Source organism: Lynx canadensis, chromosome A2 (genome assembly GCF_007474595.2).
Source record: "Lynx canadensis isolate LIC74 chromosome A2, mLynCan4.pri.v2, whole genome shotgun sequence".
Taxonomy (NCBI): Eukaryota; Metazoa; Chordata; class Mammalia; order Carnivora; family Felidae; genus Lynx; species Lynx canadensis.
Genome location: NC_044304.2, coordinates 156,820,934 through 156,835,978, shown reverse-complemented (window position 1 = coordinate 156,835,978; position 15,045 = coordinate 156,820,934). Strand labels below are relative to the sequence as shown.

Genomic DNA, 15,045 nt, shown 5'->3' with positions numbered 1-15,045 from the left:
CCAGTGCGTGCGCAGGCACAGAGCCCTCGCGCTAGAAGCGCCGTCCAATGGGGTGAGAGAGCGCTCTTGGCGGAAAGGGAAGGGGCGGGGGGAGGCGAGGAAACACCCCGTCCTACGCGGGAATCCGATTGGTCGTCGGTTCCCGCGGAAATCGCGGATGCCTCTCCGGCGCCTCCCACCCTGTCTCACCCGCCTATTGCAACGTTACTGAGACGGGTTTGGCCGGACTTTATGCTTTATTGAAGTTGAACTGTTGGGGCCAGGATAAGGAGGAGATAGAGGGCACTAGGCGTTACACAGATACTACACAGTGGATGAAAGCCTAAGTGGGGAGCGCACTCCTGAGGAAGGTGGGTCAGCGATGGCCGAGCAGCTCCCAGTGGCTAAAACCTACATTACAGCCGAAGCACGATTCCGGAAAATCTAGTGTTGTATTGTGATCTTAGCGAGCAGGACCGGGGGGAGGGGGGATGCGGGGGTAAAACCCTGCGGTCCGAGCGCAGGGGTGAGGCTTAAGCGGTTAGACACCGTGCATGTGGCTCCAGCGCTTCATAGCAGGTGATTCAAGAGTCACCCTTAGGTACTCCGCCACCCCTGGCAAGCCCCCGTCTTATCCTTTCTGACCCTTGTCCACTCGTCTTAAAATCGGAAGTCCCTCCCCCGGGGCAGTTTACTCCAGTTTCCCAATGGGGTGGGGACCCTGCCCTGGAGACTGCTCTTTAGCCCCAGGGCAGAAATTGCCCCTTACCTGGAGCAGGGGCTATCACGGCTTTGATTAGCTTTGCTCATCTAGGAGAGAGGGCACACTCCTGGTCACAATCAGCCCACACTGCCCGCAGACACAACTGGTCCACCGTTCTGTCCCTAGGAAGGCTCCCACCTGTCTCCAGCAGTTGCTCAAGATAGAGATTGAGAGATTTGTGGATGACCTTGTATTGAAAATACAGTAGGCTTTGGGATCAGAAGAGTAAACATTTTTATGCTATTTACTAGCAGTGTGCCCCTGTGCAAATTATCAAACTCCTCTGACCCTTGGGATCCTTATTTTTCAAATGAGGGCAGTAATACCTCACAAGGCTGGGAAAGTCTTCTTGTGCTAATAGAGATGAAGCACCCAGAACAGAAGCAACATAGCTGTCACTCAGATGTTTCTTTTCTTCCTTCTCCAGATTCTCTGGGTCACTCCTCTCATACTCGTCTAACTCTGGAAATATCAGATATGGGGTAGGTCACTGAATGTTACTCGAAGACTCCAACAGTGCTATGTACATCTCAGCTGGGAGAGGCTTAGGATAGCCTGACTCCCCTCGGTGTTAAGTTCCCCACGTGGAAACAGAGTTCCTGATACGTGGCAGGCACTGGGAAATGTTGGTCAAATGAATGAATGAGTCTGGCGCAGAGAGGATATATCCTGGCATAGTCTTTTAGGGGGGTGTCCGGTTGTTTTCAAAGAAAACATCATCAGGTTGACCAAAGCTGACATCATAGTCAGGGGGTGGGGTAAGAGGCTCCAGTTTGGGGGGCATCCCCAAGATCTGCAGATCAGGAGCAGTGGACACAGCTCGGGGTCCCCGAAGCCGAAGGCTGATTGGAGCTCTTCCAGGGTTTCCTGAGGTCGTAGATCCCTCTGAGCCCACTCGCCTTTCCAGTCTAGCTCTTTCGGGCCCCTCTGGATGGCCAGGCTGTCCTTCCTCAAGTACTGGGGGGATTACAACACTGCTGTAGGGGGGTGGTTGACCCAGCTCTTGGGGGCGGCACTGTGATTCCAACACCACAGCCTCTTCATAGGTTGGCACCTCAAAGGCCTCGTTGTCGCTGAGGGAGGAGAAATAAAATCACTGGTGGCCTCCTGTGTGGAGTCCTTTTCCGCTTTACTGTCTTCTATTGGCAAAAGAACCTTCCACTAACCCCACCCCCCACCCCCTCATTGATACTAGTAACAGGGAAGCAGAGCTATATGCCTGAGAGACTAGAGGGACACCAGGAAAAAGGGGCCATCGTGTATTCCTAGAATTCTGCCCGCCCCTTAACTCACCATGCATTGCTTGAGGCCCCCGAATTCTCGGTCTGCATTGATCGGAACCCCCATTCCAGAATACAGGCCAGGAGGCAGGCAAACAAAAAGAAGCCACCCAAGGTGAGAAAGGAATAAGCAACAGGGGCGATGTCTGGCTGTATGCCCAGCAAAGCCAGCCCCAGGAGGAAGGAGGCGCAGCACAGGAAGAGAAGCGGCTTCTCCAGTCTCCCCCAAAACTGTCTTGGCACCATGGCCCCTCCCCAGGCTCCTGCAAAAAGACACACAGGTATTGTGTCTAAACGAGCAACTGGCGTCCCGGCCAGGTCAGATTCCGCAGTAACCATATCAGACACCTTTGGGTCTCAGGTTCTTCAGTCTCAAATCAAATAAATGGCCAAAATATATGACCTTCAGGGTTCCCTTCAGCTTTGTAATTCTCTCTAGGATCAATCAGAGTGCCAGGGTATCAGTGCGTGTGGAGTAGCCAGGAAATAAACCCAGGATCTTTCATGCAACTTACTGTGTAATGGCCCTGCCTTCCTTCCTTCTTCCTTCTTCTTTGCAGTGTCCCTTCCAGCTCTTTCTACACCATCCAAGACCCAGTCCTGGCTGGCCCTGCCTGGGGCTTTGGTGCTCACCAGCGTCTGTGGAATCCAGGTAATGAGGCAAACCCTGCCTTTTCTCTATAATTGCTCTGCACTGGACCTCCACCCTACCTCCCCGTCTCCCCACTTAGACCCTGTTGGGGAGAGAAGTTGGGAAGGAGCACCATTACCCTGTCTGACTCCATCTTCCCATTTCCTCTACTCAGCCCGTGCTCTGGTTGGATGGAGAAAATGTACATGGACCCGACAAAGCCACAGGGACACAACTATATGAGAGGGCCTCTTACAAAGGCCTCCATCTATTGGAGGCCCAGATGGAGCCCGGGTAACTGGAGGCCCAGATAACTCCTGATCTCTCTATACTCCGCACCTGCCAGGGTACTCCATCCTCTATGGGCCTTAACTCCGTAAGCTCAGATTTCAAACTTCCTGTCTGAAGTTACCACAAGGGCTGGGAGGCTGGTGGGGAGAAGCAGCAACACCTGGTTAGCAGCACCCCAAAACCAACCCATCAGGAAGTCCCTGAACTCTGCTATCAAGAAGCCAAAGACTCTAGGTAGGGCCCAGACCCCCTTCTTTAACCCTAACCCCAGTCCCCCTTCTTGAACCCAACCCCCCCTACCCTTCTCACCGGTCTTAGAAGTTCCTCTCTCACCTGTCTGGAACGACTCTGCAGAAAGTAGGTTGTAGCCGAGCCGGAGGAGGCGGGGGTGGAGCCCACTGGCTCCACCCACTTTTCTGTTCCAATCCCTCAGTTCCTGGCATGGGCTTCCTCCTCTTTCTGCTTCCACTTGACCTGCTGTTGCCCCACCTTGATTTTTTTTTTCTTTTTTGGTTTTTACTCCACCCACCCCGTACCCGTGCCTTAATGAGAGTGCTCCTGTCACCCCCACCCCCACCTCAGTGATCTTTGTACTTAGGACCAGAGTTATATTCAGTTTCCACCTCTGCTCAAAGCACACTGTATTCTGAATAGTTTGTCTTATATTTAGGTAATGTATTTAATGCCTAGGAGCGGAGGCCACAATTTACTTAATCTCTCTAGATCACATAGTGCTTTGCATAGTTTGCTGTGGGCATGGGATGGCGTGTCCTGCTTCAGCTGCTGCCAAAGTACCGTTTCTGTGAACTTGTTTTCTGCAGGCCTGTAAGACATTTTGGTGTATGCTTCTTGGCCCACTTGACTCTTGATTCTTCAAAAGCCACATCCAGGGTGATGCCTACTGTGGAGGCTGTCTCCACAGTGTATCTAGAACATTCCTTCCTACCCCTGTTTAAGCCTTTAGCTGTTTAGTAATTTTCTGTTTACATACCTTTCTTCCACTGTAAGCTTTTCTTTAAAAATTTTTAAGTTTATTTATTTATTTTGAGAGAGGCAGAGACAGCACAAGTAGGGGAGAAGAGAGAGAGGGAGAGAGAGAGAATCCCAAGCAGACTGAGGAATCCTGAGGAATCCAAGCAGGCTTGAGAGAATCCCAAGGCCAGGCTTGAACTCACGAAGCCTCAAGATCATCACCTGAGGCAAAACCAAGGGTCTGACGCTTAACCAACTGAGCCACCCAGGTGCTCCCACTGTGAGCTTTTCAAAGTGAGTGATTAGTTTCAATACTTTCTGAGTCCCTGCAACTGACATTGGTTTCTGACATATGTTAGGTGCTCACTAAACAAAGTCGAATGCTCTCATTAGAAGGCTACGATTTTGCCTGGCCTCACCACCCACTGGAGATCCAGGACCCACTCTTTTTTTTTTTTTTGTTAATGCTTATTTATTTTTGAGAGAGACAGAGACAGAGCATGAGCAGGGAAAGGGGAGAGAGAGAGGGGGACACAGAATCTGAAGCAGGCTCCAGGCTCTGAGCTGTCAGCACAGAGTCCAATGCATGGTTCAAACTCACAAGCCATGAGTGAGATCATGACCTGAGCCAAAGTTGGACACTTAACTGACTGAGCCACCCAGGAGCCCCAAGGACCCAGTCTTTTAAGGGAACCCTGACAATAAGTCAAGGTGAGGCAGGTGTTGGGAGGTGTAGAGAAGATGGAGGCATACTTTTTTCTTGAGAAACAGAGCAGGACAGAGGAGGCTGGGTTCCGGGCCTTTGGACAAACTGAAAGAAGTAGGAGATAGTTTTGCACAAATCTAATCCCATGGACAGTTGTGGGGCATAGCCAGGGCTGCTGCATCAGAGGATGTATGGAGTGTATGTATGTGTGTGTGAGAGTGAGAGAGAGAGGGAGAGAGGAGGGAAGAAGGGTGAAGATGAGGACGAGGGGCCTGGAGTGGAGTGCAGGTGTGTACAATGGTGGGCTATCAATGATGACTCTCCCACAGATGGAGGGAGAAGATGTAATGGGAAGGCTGTGCTAGTCTAAATGAGCTGTGTCTCTACAGGAAGTGGGAATGGAGAGTAGGGGGGGAGCTGGTTGTTGTTTTGTTTACACCAGTTTCCATACTGTTGGTCCGATAAAAGGAAAGTATGTGATCAGAAGGATTTGCATCTGCAGTTAATATATTAATAGAAGGAAATTGGCCAAGAGTCATTGGTGTGTGTGATAAGTAAGAGGGCTTTGTTAAGGAGTGAGTCCCTGAACAGGGACATGGCAGGGAGTGTAGGCTGAGAGGCAAGAGAGTCAAAGGGGGAGACTGAATGTCTACAGTTCAGGCTTTTACAGGCTTTGCAGTTGGGAGAATGAGATCTTTGTGCATGAGGCCCTTGGTTACCAGAAGGAGCCTACACTAGAGATGCTTGCTAGTTAAAAACCGGGTCCACGTCAGAAATGCTGGATTGCTGGCTGGCTGGCTGGCTGGGCCCTTCAATGTATTCTGTTACATTAATCAACATTAAGTAGATTTCCTAAAAATTCTACTTCTTAAATATAAAATCTTGCAAAAATATTTAAAGACTATAAAGAAAAAGCACCCACTATCTCATTATTCTAACATGGCCATTTAAAATTTCTACACATTTCTTCTAGTCTGTCCACACCCTGGTTGAAATTAGAGTATATTCATAATTTTGTATCCTTAAAAAATACTAAACATTATATCATGTATATACTTCACTTTTTGGTACAGTCTTTGTTGTGGTAATTTTTAACAGCCACATAATACTGAATGGATGTACCATAATTTAGCATACCTTTATGTTATGTTACTTGGTAACAATGAGTTTATTTTCTTATTATTTATTTATTTTTTTTGGTTGTTGTTGATCATCAACTGCTTTAAGAGACAGAAAGGAGATTAATGATTGCCAGGAGCTGAGAGAGAGAGGAATGGGGAGTAACTCCTAATGGATTTCTTCTGAGGGTAATGAAAAGCTTTTAAAATTAGTGTTGCTTGCACAACTCTGTGAATATACTAAAAAAAGACCCACTGAATTTTACACTTCAAAAGGGTGAATTATGCTTCTATAAATCTGTTTTAAAAATGATGCTACAATGGGGCTCCTGGTTGGTTTAGTCAGTTGAGTGTCTAACTCTTGATTTCGGCTCAGGTCATGATCTCAGGGTTCGTGAGTTCGAGCCCCACGTTGGGCTCTGCGCTGACAGCTTGAAGCCTGCTTGGGATTCTCACTTTCTGCCCCTCCTCTACTTGCTTGCATGTGCATGTGTACTCTTTCTCAGAATTAAAAAAAAATGCTACAACGAACATCTTCTTACATATAGTTTTGCCTTCTTTTTGGATTATTTACTCTGGTTCAATCTAAGAAATGTCATCAAGACAATGTGAAAGAAAGCTTTTGTTGCCTTGAATACATATGGCCAAACTTCTTTCCAAAGGTTTTACTTTTCCTCTTTTCCTTCACCAACTTAGTATGAGTGCTAAGGATACTATTAGTCATTTCGTTTTCCACTTGCCTGCCTCTGCAAATCATCTTGTGAGCAGTTGGATTACCGCTCTAGGCTGGCCCACTGTGCCATTTTGGGGGACGATGGTGAAGAGAAGTGGGAGGTGAGGGAAGGAGGGAGAAGCAGAGATAACTGACAGACTTCCTGTGAATGATAATGGATGTCTACCCCCCCTCCCCGTGCTTCTCTGTGTCTCTATATACTTGTGATTTGGTGTTTCTGAATATGGGTCTGTGTCATACTTATAGCCAACATGTGTGGAGTGTTTTTTGTGTACTACTCACTATGCTGGATGCTTTATACAAGTTAATTTAAAATATAGTGTAATAAGAGGTAGTTATAATTATTATATTCATTTTATAGGTGAGGTCAGAAACTTGAGGAAAATATATAGCTAATCAAGGTTGGGGTCAAGATTTGAACCCATAGTCCCAGTGCAGAAACCTGGCTCTGAACTGCCATGTCATCTGACTATAAACACTGTTTTTTGGCCACCTTAATAATGATAATTTAACAAAACACTTATGATATTCTTTTTTTTTAAGTTTATTTATTTTGAGAGAGAGAGAATGTACAAGTGAGCAGGGGAGGGGCAGAGAGAGAGGGAGAGAGAAAATCCCAAGCAAGCTCCATGCTGACATGGAGCCTGACATGGGGCTCAATCCCATGAACTGTGAGATCATGACATGAGCTGAAACCAAGAGTTGGACACTTAACTGACTGAGACACCAGGCGCCCCCATACTTATGACATTCTGAGATCATTACTCTGGGGTTTCCATGGAGGAGTGGTTAGATGCTATTTTCCTCATTGTTTGGCATCTTAAGAAAAGGCTGACCTTCTGACAGCAAAGGCAGCAAAAGAGATTATGAGAAGATTAAGTAAGGTTATCAACATATAAGGCAAGAATGGAAATTGAGATTTCAGGCTCTGTAGCAGTATATGTTTATCTTTTAGGAGCTAATTAAGAGTGATTACAAAAGATAAGGCTCTAGGGGCGCCTGGGTGGCGCAGTCGGTTAAGCGTCCGACTTTAGCCAGGTCACGATCTCGCGGTCCGTGAGTTCGAGCTCCGCGTCAGGCTCTGGGCTGATGGCTCAGAGCCTGGAGCCTGTTTCCGATTCTGTGTCTCCCTCTCTCTCTGCCCCTCCCCCGTTCATGCTCTGTCTCTCTCTGTCCCAAAAATAAATAAACGTTGAAAAAAAAAATTTAAAAAAAAAAGATAAGGCTCTTACCTGAATAGCTTTAGAAGCCCAATGTGCAGGTGACTTTTTTTTTAAAGGGTGTAGGTGGGAATGTGTATGTGTAGAAACAATTTGGTCCGATCTCATTTGATCCTTCATAACAGTCATGTAGGTAAGTCTGATTATCATTTTCATGTTACAGAGGAGGAAACCAGCTCAGAGAAAGTACATGATTTATTTAGTTAGAATCAAACTCAGAATCTTGACCTTCTAACTCAGTTGAAAGTGTTTTTCTCTGTGTTAGCTGCCTTACCCACCACTCTTTCAAATGTGTAGGGAAGGGGATAAATGATTTAATGTGAATTGTATCAGCATCATTGATATTTCTTGAATGGAAATGCTTCCGATAAATCATAAATTCTCAAGTATGTAAGGATAAATACACGTTATCACTCAGCAACTAGTTGTAATACCACACAAAGCTCACTGGGAATGTGCTGAGTGACTGTGAGGTTCAGGCTGTCCCTCTAGCTCAGATATTCAGCACTAAGCCACAAAAGTGATTCTCAAATTTGAGAAGTTGAGTGTAATTGTTGCCCAGTACAAATAATACATTGTGTTTATAAAAGATGTCTGTAGATAGTGGCAAAAATGTCCCACATGAATATGTCCCTAAATAAGAGAAGACAAGAAGGTATCGTGGTTGCGGTTAAGCACATATTTTTGGAGATGGCCAGACCAGGTTTCAAATCTCATTTCTACCAATTACTAACTGTGTGACCTTTGATAAGCTATTTAACCTTTTTTCATGCATAAAAGTAACTAGAGTTAAATATTAGTTAACTTGTTTTCTTTTTAAATAAGATTGGTCTACAGTAAAATGCACAAATTTTCAGTGGGCAATTCCGTAAGTTTTGATAAAGACTTATACTTGTGTAACCCAAATTCCAATCAAGATACAAAACGCTACTATCATCCAAAGTTCCCTGCAAGCCCCCTTCAGTCAACCCCATAGGCAACCACTGTTTTGTTTTTTTTTTTCCATCTATTATATTCTTAAAAATGGTTTCTGTTTTATGGAACAACAATTTATTGAACCATAAACATTTAATTATCTGATAACCAGTTAGTTTGTTTCCAGGATTTTGCAATTCATATATTTCTTTTTTTTTTAGTTTTATTTTAAGTAGGCTCCACATGCAATGTGTCTTAAGACCTGAGATCAAGTCACATGCTCTATCAAGACTGAGCCAGCCAGTTGCCCTCATATATTCCTATACGTATTTTTATTCATATGTGTGATTCAGAAAAAATCCTGAAAGTGAAGTTTCTAATAGATACCACCGTGTGGCTCTCGAAAGGAGTTGTAAATATTCACACTCCTACTCACATTGCAGGGTTACCTATTGGCCCACACCCTGATCAACAGTGAGTTATCAAACTTGGGTTCAATAAATTTTTACTGTTCACTTGCTACACAGGACACTCCAAGGCATATTCAGTAGATCTGACAGGAATATCACTCTCAAAGAGCTTACTGTCCCTAAGGGGAAAGGCGTGTACATGACTAACCGTAGGGCAGGATACAAAGAGACAAGGTACAAAGTGCTGCTGAGAGCAGAAACTTGGTGCTGACAAGGGTGGGGATCAGGAATACATCACGGATATAAAGGGGGTTTGTTTACACTCCTTTTTTTAAAAAATGTTTATTATCTTGAGAGAGAGAGAAAGTGTGTGCGTGCATGCGTGCACTTGTGAGCAGGGGAGGGGCAGAGAGAGAGGGAGAGAGTCCCAAGGAGGCTCCACACTGTCGGAGCAGAGCCCAACTCTGGGATTGATCCTGAGAACTGTGAGATCATGACCTGAGCCTAAATCAAGAGTCTGATGCTTAACCGCTGAGCCACCCAGGTGCCCCTACACTCTGTTTATGTCCATCTCATCATTATGCATGGAGTAGACAATAAATGCTTGTATCATTTGTTGGTAGTAAATATTTACTGATTTAGTGATTCATGATCTTTGGATCCCTTGATCCTCCCTCAATTGTCTCCCTCTCTTTTCCAGTCTTTTTTGGTCTGGCATCAGCTAGTGCCAGCCATACCCTTGAACATGGGCTTGGCAGAAGAGGGAATTAGTCTGACCCAAGCCAGGGGTTTCAGTTTTCCCGTTTGTGAACACATTGAAGGAACTCTCTGGGATTAAGGTCATGGGATGAGTGAGGAACAGCGTCCAGCTGGCCTCCCTGCTGCCAATTCCCTGGGGTACAAGTGGCTACTTCTTTCTGATTTCACTTCTGCTTATACCTGGGAATCATAGTCAAATGAAGGACTAGGCTTCCTCTGAGAAGGAGAATGATAAATAATGGGCCCCAAGTCCCTGTCTTCCAGTTGGACTCCTACTTTCTCCGTGCACTTCCCCGGCAGCGTCATTTTCTGGAATTCCTGTTCACCTTTTCTACCTTGAGACTTCCCCCATCTCCTCTGTGACCTTGTTATCTCCTTCTTCTTTTGCCACCTCCCATCTCTTTTTCCCTTCTCTCACTTTCTCCTCTTTTCTTTGGTCCGTTTGTTTGGTAAGAATTTATTCAGCATGTATTATGTGCTCACAGGAGCAGCTACATACAGTACATAGTTTGTTGGGTCCAGTGCAAACTGAAAATGCAGAGCCGCTTGCTCAAAATTATGAAGGGTTACAAGACAGTGCTGGCAGAGCATCACACCAGTCATGGGGCCCTGTAGGAGTGCACAGGATGCAAGTCCTTGAGGCTGACCTTGTGTGCACAGTACTGTGGGGATATGTGAAAATGTGTAATATCACAGAATTTAAATTTCAGTACATTTTTTTAGGTTTATTTATTTACTTAGAGAGAGAGAGAGAGAGAGAGAGAGAGAGAGACCTTGCGAGCAGGGGAGGGGCAGAGAGAGAGAGAGGGGGAGAGGAAGAATCCCAAGCATGCTGTCCAGTGCTGTCAGCATGGAGCCTGATGCGGGGCTCAGTCTCATGAACCGTGAGATCATGACCTGAGCCAAAACCAAGAATTGGATACTTAACTGACTGAGCCACCCAGGCACCTCCCCCCCTTTTTTAAAGTAATTTCTACACCCAATGTGGGGCTTGAACTGATGGCCCTGAGATCAAGAGTCATAAGCTCCACTGACTGAGGCAGCCAGGTACCCCTCAGTACACTTTCAAGACATTATTATGGAAATAATCCCAACACACATAAATGAGGAAAGAATAGTATAATGAACTCTTCATGTACCCATCACTCAGCTTCAACAATCGTCTCATCTGTTTTTTCCACCTCCCTCACTTTTTTCATTGGGGGGGGAGGGGCAGAAGGACAGAGAGAGAGAGAGAGAGAGAGAGAGAGAGAGGGAGAGAGGGAGAGAGGGAGGGAGGGAGAATCTTAAGCAGGCTCCACACTTGCACTGAGTCTAACACTGGGGCTTGATCCCACAACCCTGGGATCATGACCTGAGCAGAAATCAAGAGCTGGATGCTCAACCAGCTGAACCACCCAGGTGCCCCACCTCCCCAACTTTTTAAAAGGCAGCACGTCACCTCTACCCTAAATGTTTCAGAATGCAATTCCAATTGATGAGAACTTACTCGTGCATGCCACCCTGCCATTATCACACTTAATTCCTTAGTATCACCTAATATCCAGTCTCTGTTACTTCCCCTCAGTTGTCTTAAAATGTACATTCTTTTAAAATATACTATTAAGAACAATATTGACATTTCAAAAACAGTCAATCCAGTTAGAAAATGGGCAAAAGGCATGAACAGATATTTCACTGGAGAGGATGTACAGATGGCAAAGCATACACAAAAAGGTGTTCATGAGCCCTTAGGGAAATGCAGATTAAAATTACAGTGAGCTATCACTACACATCTATCAGAATGGCTAAAATAAAAAAATAGTAACACCAAATGCTGGTGAGGATGCAGAGAGAAACTGGATCACTCGTGCATTTCTAGTGGCATGGCCCCTTAGGAAAAGTATAGCAGTTTCTTATAAAACTAAACATGCACTTCTTATATGACTCAGCAACTGTACTCCTGGGCATTTACCCCAGAAAAACAAAAATTTGTGTGCACACAAAAACCTGTACAAGAATATTCATACCAGGTCTATTTGTAATAGCCCCAAACTGGAAACAATCTAAGTGTCCTTCAACAGGTTAAACAAATTGGCACATCCATACCCGGACTACTTCTCAGCAATAAAAAGAACCAGAGACACGCAACACCTTGTGTGGATCTGAAGGGAATATGCTGAGTGAAAATAAGCCAATCTGATTCCATTTATATAGCACTCTTGAAGTGACAAAAGTATACGAAGAACAGATTGGTCATTGGTAGGGCTTAGAGAAGTGGGGAGGGCAGGTGGCCCTAGCTATAAAAGGGGGAGCATGAGGATCCCTTATGCTCAAAATATTTCATATCTTGTGATGGTGGTCACGTACACAATAAAATAATACAGAACTAAATATACACAAATGAGTGCACTAAAAACCGATGAAATCTGAATAGGGTTGATGGATCGCGTCAATGTCAATGTTCTGTTTGTGTCACTATACTATAGCTGTGCAAGATGTTACCATTGGGGAAACTGGATGAAGGGTATATTGAATCACTGACTTATGGCTGACATTCATGTGTTAAAAAATACAAACATTTCTGGGTACACACAAAAAAAACCAGAGAGTACAAATGGAAATGAAAAAGGGGAGACTCTTCACTTGATAGCTTGCTGGGGTTTTTTTGTTTTGTTTTACCACATGCATGTGATACTTTTTGTTGTTTGTTAACACTTGTGTTTCGAGTCTGTCAAAAAATACCATTCTAGAAGTTCTACCTAAGTTTGTTTTAGAAGTATAATGTTAATTGGCACAAAAACAGACACACAGACCAATGGAATAGAATAGAAACCCCAGAACTAGACCCACAAACGTATGGCCAACTCATCTTTGACAAAGCAGGAAAGAACATCCAATGGAAAAAAGACAGCCTCTTTAACAAATGGTGCTGGGAGAACTGGACAGCAACATGCAGAAGGTTGAAACTAGACCACTTTCTCACACCATTTACAAAAATAAACTCAAAATGGATAAAGGACCTAAATGTGAGACAGGAAACCATCAGAACCTTAGAGGAGAAAGCAGGAAAAGACCTCTCTGACCTCAGCCGTAGCAATCTCTTACTCGACACATCCCCAAAGGCAAGGGAATTAAAAGCAAAAGTGAATTACTGGGACCTTATGAAGATAAAAAGCTTCTGCACAGCAAAGGAAACAACCAACAAAACTAAAAGGCAACCAACGGAATGGGAAAAGATATTTGCAAATGACATATCGGACAAAGGGCTAGTATCTAAAATCTATAAAGAGCTCACCAAACTCCACACCCGAAAAACAAATAACCCAGTGAAGAAATGGGCAGAAAACATGAATAGACACTTCTCTAAAGAAGACATCCAGATGGCCAACAGGCACATGAAAAGATGTTCAGCGTCGCTCCTTATCAGGGAAATACAAATCAAAACCACACTCAGGTATCACCTCACGCCAGTCAGAGTGGCCAAAATGAACAAATCAGACTATAGATGCTGGAGAGGATGTGGAGAAACGGGAACCCTCTTGCACTGTTGGTGGGAATGCAAATTGGTGCAGCCGCTCTGGAAAGCAGTGTGGAGGTTCCTCAGAAAATTAAAAATAGACCTACCCTATGACCCAGCAATAGCACTGCTAGGAATTTATCCAAGGGATACAGGAGTACTGATGCATAGGGGCACTTGTACCCCAATGTTCATAGCAGCACTCTCAACAATAGCCAAATTATGGAAAGAGCCTAAATGTCCATCAACTGATGAATGGATAAAGAAATTGTGGTATATATACACAATGGAGTACTATGTGGCAATGAGAAAAAATGAAATATGGCCCTTTGTAGCAACGTGGATGGAACTGGAGAGTGTGATGCTAAGTGAAATAAGCCATACAGAGAAAGACAGATACCATATGGTTTCACTCTTATGTGGATCCTGAGAAACTTAACAGGAACCCATGGGGGAGGGGAAGGAAAAAAAAAAAAAAAAGAGGTTAGAGTGGGAGAGAGCCAAAGCATAAGAGACTGTTAAAAACTGAGAACAAACTGAGGGTTGATGGGGGGTGGGAGGGAGGGGAGGGTGGGTGATGGGTATTGAGGAGGGCACCTTTTGGGATGAGCACTGGGTGTTGTATGGAAACCAATTTGTCAATAAATTTCATAAAAAAAAAAAAAAAAAAAGAAGTATAATGTTATTTGGTAAGCCTGGAATTTGAACTCCAGTGCAAGATAGTGGTTCAGTATTCTAAGGATTGACATAACTATGAATTTTATATTACACTACAACTATTGATCAGAAGGGGAGGAGAGGAAGGAACTAATAGTAAGTATGAAGCTTTTTGGATTAGAAGAGTGTTCCTTTATTTTAAAACTACAGCTGCATTTGGGGGCTTTCCCCTTTCTCATTGTGATGGTTAATTTCATGTGTCAACTTGACTGAGCTAAGGGATGTCCAGAGAGCTGATAAAACAATACTTCTGGGTGTGCCTGTGAGGGTGCTTCTAGAAGAGATTAGCATTTGAATCGGTAGACTGAGTAAAGGTGGCCCTCACCAGCGTGGGTGGGCATCATCCAGTTTATTGAGGGCCTGAATGGCACAAAAAAGCAAAGGGCAAACTTGTTCTTTCTGTTTGAACTGAGACATGCATGTTCTGTTGCCCTCAGACACAGGTGCTGCTGGTTCTCAGGCTTTGGATTCTGGATTGGAACTGCACCACCAGCCCGCTTTCCCAGGCCTCCAGCTTGCAGATGGCAGATCGTGGAACTTCTTAGCCTCCATAGTCATGTAAGCCAACCCCTGATAATAGATCTCTTTTATATACATGGGTAAATGCCCTATTGTTTCTGTTTTTTTTTTTAACGTTTTTAAAAATTTTATTATTTTTTAAAATTTACATCCAAGTTAGTTAGCATATAATGCAACAATGATTTCAGGGGTAGTACTGTTTCTGTTTCTTTGGAGAACCCTAATACACTTGTTTCAGATTCTATTTGGCAGAAGTTCAGACATTATAATCCAGAGCGTGTTTGTAAGGTTTAGTCTAGAAATTGTCTCCTTCCTCCAGAGAAGATTACATTTACTGTTGGATTAGGAAAATAGGATGTTAGACTCTTTGAAGGAAGACTGGGCAGACCTGGGAAATGCCTGCATCTACAGTAAGAGATTAGTTCACATTAGCCTGGGATAAAATTTGGGAGCAACTGATAATGTTTCAAAAACAATGGGAAAGATGCACAATTGTACCCAAATGTGAATCCAGAAGTTCTTGTATTTTTTCA

General features: G+C 44.4%; 2 protein-coding genes and 1 long non-coding RNA gene across 6 annotated transcripts in view; 2 read left to right on the top strand and 1 right to left on the bottom strand.

Moving 5' to 3' along the window:
- The window catches only part of LOC115502040 (olfactory receptor 2F1-like), a 342,928-nt gene that overhangs the window by 186,401 nt on the left and 141,482 nt on the right, over positions 1–15,045 (top strand). The gene's annotated exons all lie outside the window — the stretch shown is intronic.
- On the top strand, positions 204–14,669 carry LOC116737952. The gene is made up of 4 exons (XR_004343323.1): positions 204–350; positions 1,170–1,224; positions 2,583–2,674; positions 14,431–14,669. It is a non-coding gene; the product is annotated as an uncharacterized LOC116737952 (long non-coding RNA).
- On the bottom strand, positions 1,132–4,394 carry TMEM139 (transmembrane protein 139). 4 transcript variants are annotated; one of them, XM_030308656.1, is made up of 4 exons: positions 3,254–4,394; positions 2,538–2,661; positions 2,036–2,285; positions 1,132–1,815 (listed from the first exon to the last, which is right to left on the bottom strand). In XM_030308656.1, the coding sequence occupies exons 3-4, from the start codon at positions 2,266–2,268 to the stop codon at positions 1,425–1,427; spliced, it is 624 nt and encodes a 207-aa protein (XP_030164516.1). In that variant the 5' UTR covers positions 2,269–2,285; positions 2,538–2,661; positions 3,254–4,394; the 3' UTR covers positions 1,132–1,424. The 4 variants fall into 4 exon arrangements, with proteins under 4 accessions (XP_030164516.1, XP_030164517.1, XP_030164514.1 ...); XM_030308657.1 differs by having other exon boundaries at positions 3,278–3,371; XM_030308654.1 differs by having other exon boundaries at positions 2,036–2,661.